Here is a 16,523-nt window from a genome sequence, read left to right as displayed (position 1 = left end):
GGACTTGGGGCTGGAGGACGGGCCGATATAGGGAGCGAGCTAACGGTACCCCCCTCTAACTGGACCTGTCACGTGGGCCCGCTTCACAGCCCCAGGACCACCCTGCCCATCACACGTAATGCTAACAGTTAGTACAATAACTAACACCATTGTTCTCTCCAGCTTTTATGTTTGTTTAACAACCCTACAGAACTTACTTATGTACAGGGTGGTCCCAAAAGAAGTTTCCCTGGCTTGAAGAAAATCTAATGCTCGACAAAATGTCTGGTGTTAGTTTGAAATATCGGGTTCAGGCTCACAAAAAGCTGTTAATCGATTGCTAGTGTAATTTTCTGCTTACTTACTATAGGTCCTGGTCAATATCTTGTTACCCTAAATTCAGTGCCCAAATTAAGTGCGGGCCCGGGCACTTTATGGTATGGGGCCTTCCAGATTAGAGATGGGACCCTTCAAATCTGTTAAATTAAATTATCTAGTTAAAAATTATAAATATATTTAATATTTGAAAAGAAACAAAAATTAAACATTTCCATGAAGTACATTTCTTGATTTGAAAAGTAATGAATTACTTTTTAAAAATATATTATTTAAGTACACCAGTTTCTATAAACGAAAGTGATAAACTGCTAAATCTTTCTTGAGGCAAATCATACTTCTTAATTAATTCTTGATTCGTTTTGATTTATGTATCAGAGGAGTAAGGGGACCTAGATGGTCTGTGGGATAAAGATAGAAAAACTGCTGAAGAGATTATTATTTCCTTACTTTATACAGATTGCCGCAACTTCTTCATAAAAATTTCTTTTTATTTATTTATAAGTAATAATGATAATACTAATGAAAAATAAATAAATACAAAAAATAATAAAATTTCTATACGTATACCGAAATGTAAATAAAATGAACATAATCAAATTATACACATGAAGAAATAAGGAGAAAATATAAGTAAAATAAAACAATACAATGAAATAAGAACACTAATCACAGTTACAATATTATGTACAATATTTACAATACCGCAACTTCTAAAAGCACACCTCCATTATGAACAAACTTTAAACCAGCTGTTTTATAAGATGAACAGATGGCTAAAATTGGTCACTGTTCGATCTGCTTGTATAGCTATCGACCAATAAAATTTTGAGAGCTTCATGGATCGTAATAGTTGGCTCGTAGGTAAAGGGACAACGCCAAAATTAAACTATAATTCAAGAGATTTTTTTAAAGTATTATTTTAACCGAAAAATGAAACAAAGACATTAGTTATATGTTTGATGCCAACGAAAAAGAACTGAGGTTTCATCATCCGTTGAGCAAGTGAAAATCAGTTGCTGTGATCTATATAATATATTAAGTTAATAATTTAGCTATAACTTTTTTATATGCGAATTCATTACATATATTTTCTATATAGCTGACAACACGATCGATTCATAATGGAGCTGAGCGATTCTACAATAATAAAAACCATTCAGGGGTATCTCCGGCGATTACTTCATTTCATTTTGCTCATCTCAATGTATGAGGAGTTTCTCCTTTTTATTTTGTTACTTCTCTACTGCTTCTAATTATTAATTAAGGAAGGTATTGAGATCAGGTCAAAATATTACTGTGCAGCTTTTAACAGATCAACGCGTTATGGAGAATTTCTTAGTCCAAAAACCACACATCTGTCTGTCTGTGAGTCTGTGCAAGGTTTATTTCATATACAAGCCCAGGGCCTATTTGCCAAATTTAGAATGCCAAAACAATTGTGATTTTCAAATGAGTGTAGCGCCAAAACAGCTACAATGGTTTTGATGATACGCCAAAAGGTTTCTCCTTATTTATTTGTCTATATTTCTACTCTGTCTCTTAGGCAACAGGAAAACACACGGGTGTTTGCAGGAGTGGGTACAACTCATTGTGCACAGGTATAGAAGCATATATTAATAGTTTTGATTGCAGCAATGAGCTTTACCCACGGCTGCGAACACAATCGTTTTAGTTTTTTCCTTAAAATCTCTTTTAAAAAATCGTCCATGACTAGTTGGTATTTGGAAAGATGCAGCTTACTGGATTTTATACCCATATTTTTACTAACCTAAGTAAGGAGTGTATTGTCATCGGATCAAATTTTCGATGTACAGTTTTTGGCGAAACTATCTATTTTTCAGCTATCTGATTCCAAAAAACAGGACTTTTTTGGACGTTAGACTGTGCTCCAATTATCTCTTGAACGGATAGGCCAATTGTATTTTTTTTTTCGTTATGTAGGATTTCGGCCCCGATGCTTGTGTGCAAGTTTTTTCACCCTCTGGAATATAGCTATTGCACAATAACCGAAAAACTTGTTTTTCACAAGCCTGTAATACCAAAACGGCTTTAACCATGTTGATAAAACTTGCTAATAGTCTTCTACAGTAAGTCGTTTAACTTTTTACATATAACATAAATCCTTGAAAAGAAGTGATATTTTTATAGTTTATTTATTTTGATTTATAAGGTGAAAAACTGTGAATAGTTATTATTTCCCTCTTAGTACAGCATGTATTTAAAAAGAGTTTTAGCAAATTTCCATGGAAACCCATTCACTTTTCATTAGTTTTTCGAATAACTTAAAAAGTACACTTTTCACGCAACTTTACAACACAAGTTTGAGAAATAATTAATTTGCCAACTAAACTGAATTAAAAATAGAATAATTAAAATCTAATCGAATAATATTAGTGACGATGCAGCAAATAATTTTCGTGTTGGACTTGCAACCAATCGGTAAGGGAAGACGTGTGAGTGAACTCTGGAGTGGACACATCAGATATTTTAAATTAAAAAATAAAAAAGCTGACAAAGCAATTTGACAGTTTAACCATAGATAACGAAATGATTGTTATCTGAACCAAGGATAGAGAAGACCAAACATTTCTTAGAGATTTGTAACCGGTAGTTAAGTGAAGTGAAAACCTTCACGTGAAGAATAAACATCATTTGAAACACCTGAAGCCAAAAGCACACTTTTATTTTAACAATTTAAGTTTAGTTTTATTATAAAACAAAATAAGAAGATGAAGCAACATTAAAATAAAAAAGAGTAAGTAATTTTTATTTATTGTATTCATATAAATTTACAATATGTAAATTAATTTATTTCTAATTACATTATTACCATTAACAATTATGCAAAACATTATATTTATTACTTGAAGATGAAGGCCTCTTTTATCTCCTCATTGCATATTTTTCTTCCATTTATAACCACTTAGAGCTAGGACGTGATTGTTCGAGCAAATTGATAGTTTTATCTAATTTACTTTATTACTTTTCCATTCAGCTTTATTTCAAGAATGGCTCGTCGGAAGTAGAAGGAATGTTGGCTATCTGGGTTAAAATGATTCTTTCTTTTACAGATGGGTCAACCTATTTTCCTGGACACTTCTATATTTCAAGAACGGCTCGTCCTATTTGAAACTAACTCAGAGCAACGATGGTTTTTTTTACCTGAGTAAAAATGAAACTTTTATCAAATTCCAATCCTTTACTTTTACTTATGCGTGCAAAGACATAGTTTTCTCTACACGCCCATAATTCCAAAATGTCTGATTTGTACCAAAGTAGAAGTAAAGTTGGGGTTTAGTATGAAAATTGACCAGTATCAATCGTGTTTAACTCCATAAACTACTTTCTTACATACCTGCAATGTAGGTTTTACAACGAAATGTAAAAAATACCCATGCTTTTCCAAATGTTTATTCCATGCTTACACAGATTATTATTGAGCAAACTCCCATAACTCATAGATGGGCTTTCAAAACCTAACTGTCCACTTGTCATCATAGGACCTTTCGCAAAAATAAAATAAGCAGGTAGTGAGGGCCCCACTGATATTTTATCTGATCCTGCGCCTTCCACCTATGTCAAAAGAAATCAGCTGCAGCTGAGGAAGTAAGGACAATAAGGGACTAGGGTCAATGCAGCGTGATTCCGCTACAAAAATAGAACCCAAGACCATGGCAGAGAGTGTTAAATCCCAGCCATCAAAGCCTACCTAGGATCCCAAGCCTATGTATCACGGGGACCAAAGTACCGCTTAGAAGAGAAATAGGGGTGAAGGCAGAATTTCCTCTATTCTTGGATGACAGTTATCATACCAACAAAGTTATTGACTAGTAACAATTTCATAAGAAGACAAACTTAACTAGCCCTGAGGAAAAAAACTAGGATTAAGTTGAGGGGTGTGCCTCATTCCTGGGGGTCAGTGGAAGAGAATAAATTTATGTAAAGAATAAGAATTGAGAAGTCAATCCCTGTTCTATTGGCCAAAGATGATCTTTACCTGATTCTTTCCCTCAGAGGGTAGGAATGGCTTTAGGCAGAATCCTGAGCTAAAAGTGCACCCAATGGTAAGGTTACAGCTATTAGAAATAAGGGTTTATGATCAGGGGTCAATAATCTTCTCAACAATCCTCCTGCTAAGTGGCAGGGCAGATGCTAAGAAAAAGGAGTGCCTATATAAAAATAATCAGGCTGGCAAAATATATCTTCTGAAAATATACTAAACCAAAACTGAAATTTACAACCATCTTTGCTCATATTTGATAAAATATTGTATTTTCACGGCATTAGTGAAAAAGTAAATTTGCATGCATATACAAAAGACATTGGAAACTTAATCTAATATTAACATACTAAGCTCATCCCTGAGTAGAAATTTAAATAATTTTGGTCAACCAATGGCATTCTAAACATCAAATGCTCTAAAAGATTATTTATCTTTAGGAAAGACTATTAAACCTTTATTTTATAGCACAATAGTGGTATGTCTTGTCTCAACAGTTTTAATAAAAGAAACATTACATTAATATCTTCAGGCTTCAGGAAAGTTTTTAAATGGTATTTTATACAATCTGAAACACTCCTTTATTATGAAGTGTAGCAAATACTTTTTCAATTTATTTTTTTTTTTGTCTAATGAGAGGTACCAGAACACACCAGCATGTCCCAGCTCAAATCAAGCTCCATGGATAGGTATAACCATTCATGAGAAATGAGTCCCGGTAAGCTGATTGTCCATTAGTTTCTTAAAAAAAAAAAAAAAATATGTGATAGCTTTAATATTATGACTAAACATGATATGGAGTAAAGAAATATAACAGAAGCAACATAAGGATAAACTAAGGAAGGAATAAACTTTATGAAACAGTGGGTAAAAGAAAGAGATAAAAAGAACTGAGCAGAGGCTAGGATGGGAGAGCATCCAGGGCAAACCGGAAACGGAAGAAACACTGCCTCAAAACCTGGCATATCATTCTGTTTCATTCTTATTTTGGGATATAATAATTAAACTTATGTATAATAATTGTGGGAGGCAAAATAATATTTATGCATCCAATAAAAATTTATTATGTGCCAGACATGTCAAAAACAATAGTGTATTTTTTGTGGCATTTAAATCTACTATTACAATCTTATATTATCATGGAATCTTGTGAAGGCAAAAATGCAATAAAATTCAGAATATTAAAATTGAATCTAAATCTAATTTAAACATATATTTATATAATATATCAGTAATTAAATTTAACACAACATTGTGCACATACAAACAATGAAAATAGATCATCACAATATATTTTAAACAATTCTAACCAACATTCTATAAATACTGGAACTTTCTCCTTTTTGTGCCAATTCAGTCACATCAGAAATCGATCTCAATTATAAAAAAAAAAATTAGCACCAACAACCCACACCATAACATATTAAGAACATTCCAACAGAATACTGCAACACAATAAAATTAATGGCAAAATAAACAAACATAAAAGACTTATGGCATGAGATTAATATAAGACTTATAACTCTACTTATATTATAATAATTACAATTTATAAATTTCAGAATCTTAACAGTGCCATCTTATTTACACTGCTCAGGCTTTAACAAACATATAATTTATGAAAGTTAATAATTGAAATGTTTAAACAATAACACGCAATAATATAAAATTTAATATCTAATAAAAATACTTTAAATTCAAATATAGAAGGCACAATATATCATTGGATATTGCAAAATACCATACTTTAATGGTAATAAAATTTTAAATCAACAATTATTAGACATTCGAAGGGACACTTACAAAGACAAAAAAACTAAACAAAAAACAAAAGCAATCAGATAAGTAGCAAAAATACTTAGAGGATAATATCATTACAGATTTCTTCAACTATGATTCATACTAATAATTGTTCTTATAATTAAACAAAAATGTCTTGTAGTACATTAAATTACAACTGGCTCATATCACTTCAAGTTCTAAATAAGGTATACATACAATGAAAATGATAATCGGTAATGGCAAAATATTACAACTCGACAGACGGTGGTTTAAAAGAGAGATCATACAATAAAAAAGACATTAATAATAAGTGTTAAAATATTGAAAAATAAAATAAAATTCTTAATTATGGCGAAAGCAGTAATCATTATAATATTAGGAACATTTTGTGGTATAATAGTGAACTGAAAGGATTTGTAAAAAGTAGATAATAAAAATAAAACTAATAATCATTGTTCAACATAAAAATGCTGAAATTAACGAAGACATTGCAACATTTAGAAATGAAATTAGTAAAACACAATCCTCCTAATTTTGGGTTCAATTTAATGAATTTAAATAAAAACTAAACCCAACAAGTTAATAGAGATCAAATACTAGGCTTCCAATAAAAATTGTAATATCTAACAACCATTAAAAAATTAGATATTAATTTATAATAAAAAAAAAGTAATGAAAAGATAAAGACATAATTCAAGAAGTATTCTGGAGCGAGATATTGCAGTAATCCAAACTGGTTATACCCATCTCATAGTGAATATATATCAAAAGGCTTTTAAGATCTGAGACAAATAATGATTAGAAATATTAGGTCAGCTATGTTTAAACAATTTTTTTATGGCTCAAATTTGTGCTTCAGTTGTGGCTCATCATTTAAATATTTTAACTATATTTCAGAAAGTATCAGTAAAGTCTATAAGTTTATAACAACAGACAAGTGTAAATTAATTTCATTAACTGAAGGAGGATTGAATACTTTAAAAAATATATATATATATTCGCTGTTTAAATTACTCAATAAAACTAACTGTTAAATTGGTCTCTAAAACTGTTAGTATTTTCTTTGGCGTTCATTATCGCAAAGATTAAGTGAACATCCCCAGATGAAACTCCATTATCAAAATGTCGAACCATTGCAATTGACTAATGCTCTTTTCCATAACAAATTCCACCCCACTAAACAAGAGTATTTAAAAATTCAGATCTGGAATAACTAAAATTCACTGAAAATAGTCCTCACACTTCATTATTAAAAAAAAAAAAAAAAGTCTAGCAGTCTCAACCTCTATACCCCACCACCACATCATTTACCCTTATATATACACTATAATACTTTTGTCAATGGTAATTAATGTGATATTTTAATACTTCATAGCCTTACACAACGTAAGTAGAGTAGTCACTGAGGCTTTTTACCATTTATAATCGAATGTTTGATATCTTACTTTGATAAAATACATAAACCAAGATAAAATATTAAATAAAATACATGCATGATAATTTAAATTTTGTTGAAACCGTAAAACTTTATAAATCTAATCAAATCTAACATATTTCTAATATAATAGAGTTAAAATTAACATAAATTAAGTATTTATAAGATTTTTCCACTTTAACTCAATATGAGATAAATTCATATCTAGAAATTTAATTAATGATTATTTAACAAATTTAATAATCTGTGACATGTAATTTACCTCTTAATATTTTATCTTAACTTAAAACAGTGATGTATTAAAAAAGAAAAGAATTTAACTCATAAAATACTTAATTTAAATAACAATCTTAACAGAACAATATTTGGTTATTATCTTAAAAACACACTTCTTAAATGGTTATCAACACATAAAAAAAAAAAAAATATGAATATATCTAACAAATTTCAATGAACAGCAAAAAGATCTGTGATCAAAGAGCTACAACAATATAGATAAAAGAACAACCTCTATTTCATTTTAAACCTATGGACACATAAATATGTGATGTATGAGTTAGCTATATTAAAAATGCAAAAAATCAGACAGTTCAATCATGACCAAATCATAAATCAATGCACACCAATCTTACTTTCCTTATCGAACAACTAATGAGAAGTAGTAGAAATAATAGGAACTTCCAGCAACATTAGATAAGTGCGAAATTGGCAAGTTTTAACGACTATCTCAGATTTCATTTCTTCCAATCAATGTTTATGTAGAATGAAATTAAGATGTATATTTCTGAACTGTCTGTAAAATATTAAATAACAATGTCAATCATATCTGTTCTTTGAAGTCACTGGCCCCAAACAGCTGAGAAAGATTCCAGTGATTGCTACGCAACAGCAGACCTCGCAGCCAAATCATGCAGCACCTGAAGATGGTAATAAAAAAACACATTAACTGAATTGAAAATGTTCTTTAAACATCAGCAAAACCAAAATAACTACTTATTAAGTAAGAAAGGCAATGTACCTGGGCTAAAGGAGTGGGGAAGACTTGCCTCCATTGTAATTCCCGCAAAGTTTGTTCAGTTTCTGTCAAGGACATATTTTGCACCTCAAGGCATACGCTCACGGTAGTCTTCCAGATAGTTTCTAAAGTAATACAGAATAATAGATAAATAAAGCTTTTCAATTATAAGTAAATACAGATTTGCTCAATGTGAGGTCCATCATAATCCTAAGGTTTTCGCCAAAACCGATTCTGTAACAGACGGCGGTAATTGTAATCGAGGGTTTTGTGACCACAAAAAAAGAAACTTGATTGAATAAATTACTTTTTTTTTTTTTTGTATTTTAATGGATATTACATAAAGATATGAGAATAAAACAATATCAATAAGATATATTCCTTTGAAAGAATTTTCAAGTATCACTATGGTTAACATTGCTTTTTTAAGTAACAATCATTTGATTCAAATTTAACACAGATGAAACTGTAGCACATATTAAAAAATTAAAAAAAGAAACAAAATAATTTTTTTATTTGATCATTCTTAATGCCATCTTTGAAAAATAGCAATTCAATCATTAAAGAAAAAATAATTCTCTGAATATATATTTTGTTTAATGAAACTAAACATTTATAATTTTGAAAAATCGTAATTCAATTCAAGAACTTAAGGTAGGATCAGAGATTACAGAACATAAGAAAATACATTCTTATATTTTTATTTTATATCTGTTATGGCCAACATATGATCAGTAATAAATTATATAACTGATGTTATAAAAAACAAAACAAATCAACTCTCGGTTGTTAATATTTATATGGCTAATAAATAGATAACATCTAAGTGTCTTATTGTGTATATAAACACCAGCTCAAGTGTCTCTTCTCAAAGCAGTTTTAGTAGCAAGCAGTCTGGCCATCTACGTTTACTTAGTCACTTCGACACAGCGAGTGAGCTAAAATTTTGGCTCATCCTCCATGAGGACAATACAAGCGGACGTACATTTGTGGAACTACCTCCACGAAGACATAAATAACCTACCACAGTGGGGGCCCCATATCAATCACCAGTGATATTGATACTTTTTTTTTCTTTTAGCTCAACTTCAATATAATTTTGTTGTAGCGAGAGGGAGCAAGCGGTATAGTAAAAGCTCACTAGAGCGCTCCACCTCGAGCCTCACCGAAGCTCCCAAATTTACATAGTGCATTATTTTGTAAAAACACATTGTCATTTTTGTATATTAATAATTTCTGTACATACTATTTAGCAATATCTGTACAATGAATAATAAATTATAACAATGCAATGCACGAACCTATCTCAAGCAGACATGTACCGACCGCTTCTCGGTCACAGCCGCATAGACTAGACCTATAAATGAGGGACTCTAAATCCCAAAATTCAATCGTAGATCCACCTCCTATCCGGGGTCTAGTCATGGCACAGGTGGCGTATACACTGCTTGAGATAGAGAAGTTTATTGCCAATCTAATCTCCCAAAAGTTGTGATTTTCAGTACGTTCACCTAAGACGATGGCCTACACCCTTTCCTTCTCTCCAGCAATCTTAGACCGTCGCTTCACCTCGGCAACTAAGATTGTAACCTAATCCTTAACGGTTACACAGGTCCGTCTGCTTCATCTCGGCAACCAGTGTAATTTAATTAATAATGTCTCACCCCGGCTCTAGTCCGTCCGCTTCATCTCGGCAACTAGAGCTGCACCTAGCCTAATCAGCTTACTGGTCCGTCCGCTTCATCTCGGCAACTAGTAAGCTGGCTCCTATCATGACAGTTCTAGTCCGTCCGCTTCATCTCGGCAACTAGAACTATTACTCTTCCTCAGACTCTCTCACCTAGACCTCCTCTACCTAGTCAGTGTCCAGGGCTCATCCCCTGGCACGGCCTTCCTTTCTTAACTATAATTGAATACGCCTTGTCGTGGGCCTTCTGTAAAGAGTATATCAGGCTAGAGAAATCGCCTAAGACCAGACAACCCCGACATTGTAATAGATATAAGCTTAGTTAAGTTCCTTTTTATTTTCTAGTTTGTATATTTTTCCTTATTTTGTTTTCAAAGCCTTTCATTTATTAGGTTCACTTATTCAAAATACAATAACAAATTCGGCAGTTAATTCTTTTATTTACAGTTCTATTCACGGTTGGGCTAGTAAAGGTTCCTTTTGAATCCCTACCCATTGTAACAATATCAATTAAAAAATAATAATAAATAATACATATTGTAGGACATAATCTGACAAGTAAATGACAGGTGAATGCACATTTTTCAGGAGAATTGACAATCATTAAATCCCATGTTGATCCAATGTATTGAAAATTTGAAGGGTGCAATAAGAATAAAATAAATGAAAAAAAAGGAGTGACAACACTTTAAACAAGAAAATACAACCTTTTGGATTAGCTCGTTACAAGGTCACTACTGTGCATAATTATACAATTATGCAGTGCTGCTATAAAAGAAAATTAAGTTCAATAATGCAAAATTTATTTAAAATAACATTTACGGGATGACTTGATAGTAAAAAAAAGCATTTCAATAATATCAACAAAGTCAAAATTTTATATCTATTATCATACAACTAATAAGGGAAATAAATATATATATAAATGTCTTAATTGTAAAAAAAAAAAAAAAAAAATGTATGGAATAAAATAAATGAAGGAAAATACAATATATTTTTATTATGTACTTAAGTTTTAAGTAAAAATTTACCTAGATTTTTGAGTGAACGCTGATAATCCACAGGATCTAAAGCCATAAGAGCTTCAACACTAATGACTTCAGCCATTCCTTTAGCCCCTTGGAGGAGAGGATACAGACCAGGGCTCGTAACAATTGTTGATCCTGCTCTAACATGCTCATTTACCAGTTGACGAAGTCTGTTATAATCCTTTGAAAAACGTGTGTATATTAGTAATAGTTTTGTTACAGTGGATGGTAAAAACATATTTACATACACCAGTGCATAATAATCATTCATGCAAATCATTTATAAGAGATAAATAATATAAAACTACATTTAAAACTGCAAAGCTTGGTGTAACACCAAATACTACAAGATAACTAAATCAGTTAAACAGTCAATAAAAAGCACTTACCTACTTTTTAAATTGATAAGCATAGATGACAAAAGGGGAAACACAGCTGAAACTCTATATACTGAATTTAATTACTAGGATTTAACCCCCTTGAACTAGGATTTAACAGAAAACACCTCCATATAACAAATAGGAGATGAAATAAAAGTTTTGTAATCAAGACTTATTTTATGTTAAATAAATATTAATATTTTAATAAGTAATTTCAGAATGTAACTAATATATAACGATTCACAATACGTAGTAAGTATTATTAATTTTCTAGTAATGCAAAATAAGCCTATACATATTTTAATTATGATTTTTTTTTAAACATTTCTTAAACCATAGAAATTAATCATTTTAACGAGGTTGAATTTCATGCAATATAGAGATCAGTCAATAAATAACTCTTTGAACCTCAATATAATAATAAACGTTTTCCAAAACCCAGAGAGATTCATTAAAGGGAGGTTCCTTTGTTTCAAATGAAAACTAAAACAAGCAGGAAAACAATCAGGTGGGGATGATATGTGATTTAAATAAAAACAAAAGTGATATTAATAATAGGTGAATCATAAAGCACATAATCTTGTATATATTAATCAATTTTCAATTTACAAAAACATAATAAAATAATCTACCTACCATGAACAGAAATATAAGTCAAAGTATACATCATTTTTGTTTTTAATTTATGGCTAATCTAAAAACATTAAATTAATGTTACTTACAATAAGAGACAACTACTATAACAAGTTAATCCCCTCAGAAATGCCAAAAATATAATTTTTCATTAAACTGTTTGGTTATTTTTTTTTTTACTATAAAAAACATATTTGAACAGCTTGAGATATAAAGCTTAAATAGTAATCAAAGATGTGTTTGCTGATTTCTTTTTTTTAAAAAAAAGAATACAATAAACTAGCAGGACTAATTTCCATCGTCTGAACTATAATTATGATTATATTAACAGTGATTTAAATTCTTATAACCACTGATGGTTGTTACCACAAAGTGCATTCACTATTCTTACTTCATTAAAAATAAAACACAAAATCAGTTAAAATTTATTTATTCCATAAAGATTGATTAATATTTTCAATACTAGGTTAAATTTTGAAATAAATAGATTAGAAACAATTTAGGTTATAGAGAGAATACTAGGCTAATAGACCCCACAGTAACATGGACATTGAAAATGATAATATAATATTTGATGTAAATATTATTTAAAAATTAAAAGAATGAAATATTAAAAGAAATTTTAAACCTATAAGATATTTTTCAACTGACTAATATGACCAAACAGATTTTGTTTCATAACCAGATAAAAGGAGGTTCTGACTAGATATAAGCAATTCGCCCATGAAACGAGCCAAAGAACTAATTTTTTTTCACTGAGTGAATGATGGTTCATGGTTCATTTAAAAAGCGTTTTGGTAGACAAATAGATGGTAACTTCATTAACAAAAAAAAAAATGAGTGAGGCTAATTATAATGATACAGAAAGGGTTAATGTCAACAAAGAGAAGTTATAATAATTATTGAGTCTAACTGATTTTAAATCAATTATGGTTATTACCTAACTCATTAATAAATATAGCAAATATGTGTGTGAGATTTTAAGCATTAAAACTTCTCAGGTTCTAGCATCTATTGACAATTTTATTTTTTTAGAATTAGGAAATGGAATATGATTAAGAGACATATCTTTTAATTAAAATAAATATCTCTTTTATTTTACTGTATTTAATACATTTTTTGTACTTTTTTATTTAATAATATGAAGCAGTGTTTCACTTCACTCATTCCCTAATCCAGACCAATCTGCTCTATCGCACCTATTTTTTATTGTTTCAATTAGACAGAAACTTCAACTTTGAAGTAATGCTATAAAAGTTATAAACATGTTTGTGAGAATTACAATAAGTAGATGAACTAAATACACCTAATAACTATTTATATTAAAAGGTCAATACTATTTAATTAGAGTTAAACATTAAAAGCATGTATAATTTTAATTAATGCTGATTATTTAAATGGAAATGATATAATTGAATAAAATGTACTAATCACTATAATAAAACAATCATGCATTAATTAAATAATGATCTGAAAATTTAAATCCAAAAAACTATTATACTTACTTGCACTTATATCCAGGTAAATACCTGATTAAGAAATGCAAAACTATGAAACATTTGTTTAAATTTATATTATACTCACATAAAGTAAAACTCTTAATAATCTGATAGTATAATGTTACATCTATAACAGTCATGATATATAACGAATTTTAAGTGACTGAATAAAGCTGAATAGAATTTAATTACTTAATTGGGAAATGAATAAAGATAAATCCCCTAGGCCATAGAAACCATAGGGGTGTATTGTAGATGTGCTTCCAACCATGACAGTAAAGATAAATCTGAATAATATAGTACAGGAAATGCTTCTATTATAACAATTGAGAGCTGGAAATGGTAAACAAGATAAAAGCCATTCATAAAATTAAACAAAATAAAAACTAACTCCTTCCACTTAATAGATATTTTTAAAATTTAATAAAAAATATTAAAACACTGAATGACACTAAAATTATTGATGGGTCAATTAAAACATTAAAATTGGTTGACAATTACATACTTCATAATTTTCGATTTACAATTAATGTTATTAGAAGTTCTGAACTAGTACTAGCATGGTAAAACAAATTTTTGTAATGCCAACTTCAAAAATAGAAACATAATAAATAGACTATACTAGAAATAAAATGACATGTATAATGTAAAATGACAATATATAAAAAATGCCATAACCAGGTAAATAATAAAACTTGTTACGTACCAGGCTTTTATCAATGACTTGAGTCCAAATTCGTGCAGGCATATGAGAAGTATCAGCCATGCAAAGTATTCTCTTACTGTAGTTATTGTTGTGAGGCACTGTTGTCATACACCCATCAGGAAACGTGTCAACGAGCACCACAGAATTTTCTCCACCAAGATAAGACAGATCAGGATGAGTTTGCATATACCAATCAGCAACAGTTGTACAGGTAGAATATATTCTTTTAGCAATCACACCTTTAACCATTTTATTTTCTTTAGTATACCCTTCAAGTGAAATGCCATCACACCAGGCAATGATAGTGTCGAGAATTATTTTAAAACTACAATGAAAATCAGCCAGTGGAGAATCCATTCTAATAGAAACCTTCTTTTTACATAAGGGGCAGGACCAGTGATATTTGTCAACAATCCTAGCTCTCTTCCACTCCATTGGTTTGGTTCCTTGGCATTCAGGGTTCGAACATTTCTGGGATCGCCGCAATAATCCAATATCCTTGAGCCATTCAATGAGTTCCCCATCTTTTCCCTCTTCTAAAAGTGGCTTAATTGTCATCTGGAAATATTCTGTGAACCTAAAAAAGGGCAATATTTTTTATAGTGATATCTATAACAGAGTTAAGTTCTAATGACCTTGAAAAATGAACTAAGAATAAGGCAAAGGACAAAAAAACATAAAATAAATAAAAAGTGGACTTTAAATTAGACAAAATTATAATTCACAGTAGTGGTGAAGCCTTAGAGGTTCAATACAGTTAATCAGTACAAAAGCATCTCCATTAATTAAAGAATAAAATGGATTTGTAGAAAGAAAATACAATAAACTGACAACACTTACTTAACACTAGATTTTAAAGACGTATTTTCGTCGTTGAAGTCAGAAGTATCACCTCTTTCAATCTCCATTATCAAAAACGTTAATTAAACACACAAACAGAATAAAAAAGAACAAAAGAATTAAAACAATACAAGGATTAACAGCTCGCCATTTTGAACACAAAATGAACTTTATTTTCAATCGTTAACTTACTTCTAATCAGCATATCGATTAAATTAAAAGAAAATTAACATAGTTGAGAGACCGTTAATAAATGAACCAGATAAGACTAGTAGAGAAACGTTTAAAAATTTTCAAAAAGAAGGGGACTTATTCTGAAGGATCGCGAAACTCAATTATGGACATTAAAAACTAAATTATAAACCAAGTGCTGCTATCTAGTAATGGGAACTATTTTCTGATAACCAATGTTTACCTTCGTATAGGCTAGGTTATAATCATACTCAATTATTTGTTATTTAAAGTAACCTAAATAAATAATTATTTATCGTATTTCAATGTTACTTATTTTTAAAGTTCTCTTGTAGCTACACGAAATAATGGAAACGGATAGGTCAAATCTGTGTGGTTGCAAGGGCATTAGAACTTGCTTGAAATGTGAAAAACTTTTTGACATTCCCTGTAAAAATAAATCAATACATGAAGAGGTAACTTCATATTTACAGAGAAAGTACTTTAAAATTTGTAAATATTCTTAATGGATTATGATGAAGAGCATCAATCATGTTATAGAAAATATGCAGCATGATGCATCTCAATTTGATCTCAGCCTTATAGAAGCGCACTAATCATTAGTTTTGTTTATTAACTCAAATATTATAGATAAAACCTACTAATCATGGGTAATCATCATACCCAAATTAAAATTGTATTCTTAAAAGAGTAAATTTGAATGGGCTTGAAAAGTACTCTAACATCAGTTGAAATAATACCTATTTTCTTTTAAATTGCATTACTAATTTTAGATCTGTTTTTGGTTTCAGGCTTATTCTATTTACTTTTACTGTATTTATTGCAAAATGTGTTACCCTGGTACCAGTTCTGAAATAAATTCACATCCATTACATTCTGGAGAACCTATAAATGTCAGTGGAATTTACGTTGGTGAAGATTTTTTATCAAAAGAAGAAGAAGCTGAACTGTTAAAAGCTTTAGATGCATTGCAATGGGATTGTTCTCAAAGTGGAAGAAGAAAACAAG

General features: G+C 30.2%; 2 protein-coding genes across 2 annotated transcripts in view; one reads left to right on the top strand and one right to left on the bottom strand.

Annotated features, from left to right (window-relative positions):
• Positions 1-6,921: 6,921 nt before the first annotated feature.
• Positions 6,922-15,636, bottom strand: LOC106681499 (uncharacterized). Its single transcript, XM_014421844.2, has 5 exons — positions 15,324-15,636; positions 14,484-15,060; positions 11,269-11,446; positions 8,554-8,675; positions 6,922-8,452 (listed from the first exon to the last, which is right to left on the bottom strand). The coding sequence occupies exons 1-5, from the start codon at positions 15,389-15,391 to the stop codon at positions 8,414-8,416; spliced, it is 984 nt and encodes a 327-aa protein (XP_014277330.1). The 5' UTR covers positions 15,392-15,636; the 3' UTR covers positions 6,922-8,413.
• A 90-nt stretch (positions 15,637-15,726) lies between these two features.
• Positions 15,727-16,523, top strand: part of LOC106681500 (alpha-ketoglutarate-dependent dioxygenase alkB homolog 4) — a gene marked incomplete in the record, with an annotated part of 3,673 nt that continues 2,876 nt past the window's right edge. Inside the window, 2 exon segments of the mRNA XM_067047924.1 lie at positions 15,727-15,970; positions 16,307-16,522. Coding sequence (XP_066904025.1) covers positions 15,863-15,970; positions 16,307-16,522 — 324 coding nt within the window.

The sequence above is a fragment of the Halyomorpha halys genome, unplaced genomic scaffold, assembly GCF_000696795.3.
Source record: "Halyomorpha halys isolate HHAL.00 unplaced genomic scaffold, Hhal_1.1 Scaffold343.1, whole genome shotgun sequence".
Classification (NCBI taxonomy): Eukaryota; Metazoa; Arthropoda; class Insecta; order Hemiptera; family Pentatomidae; genus Halyomorpha; species Halyomorpha halys.
The sequence above is the reverse complement of the archived record's forward strand: the minus strand, read 5'-3'. Positions and strand labels throughout refer to the sequence as shown.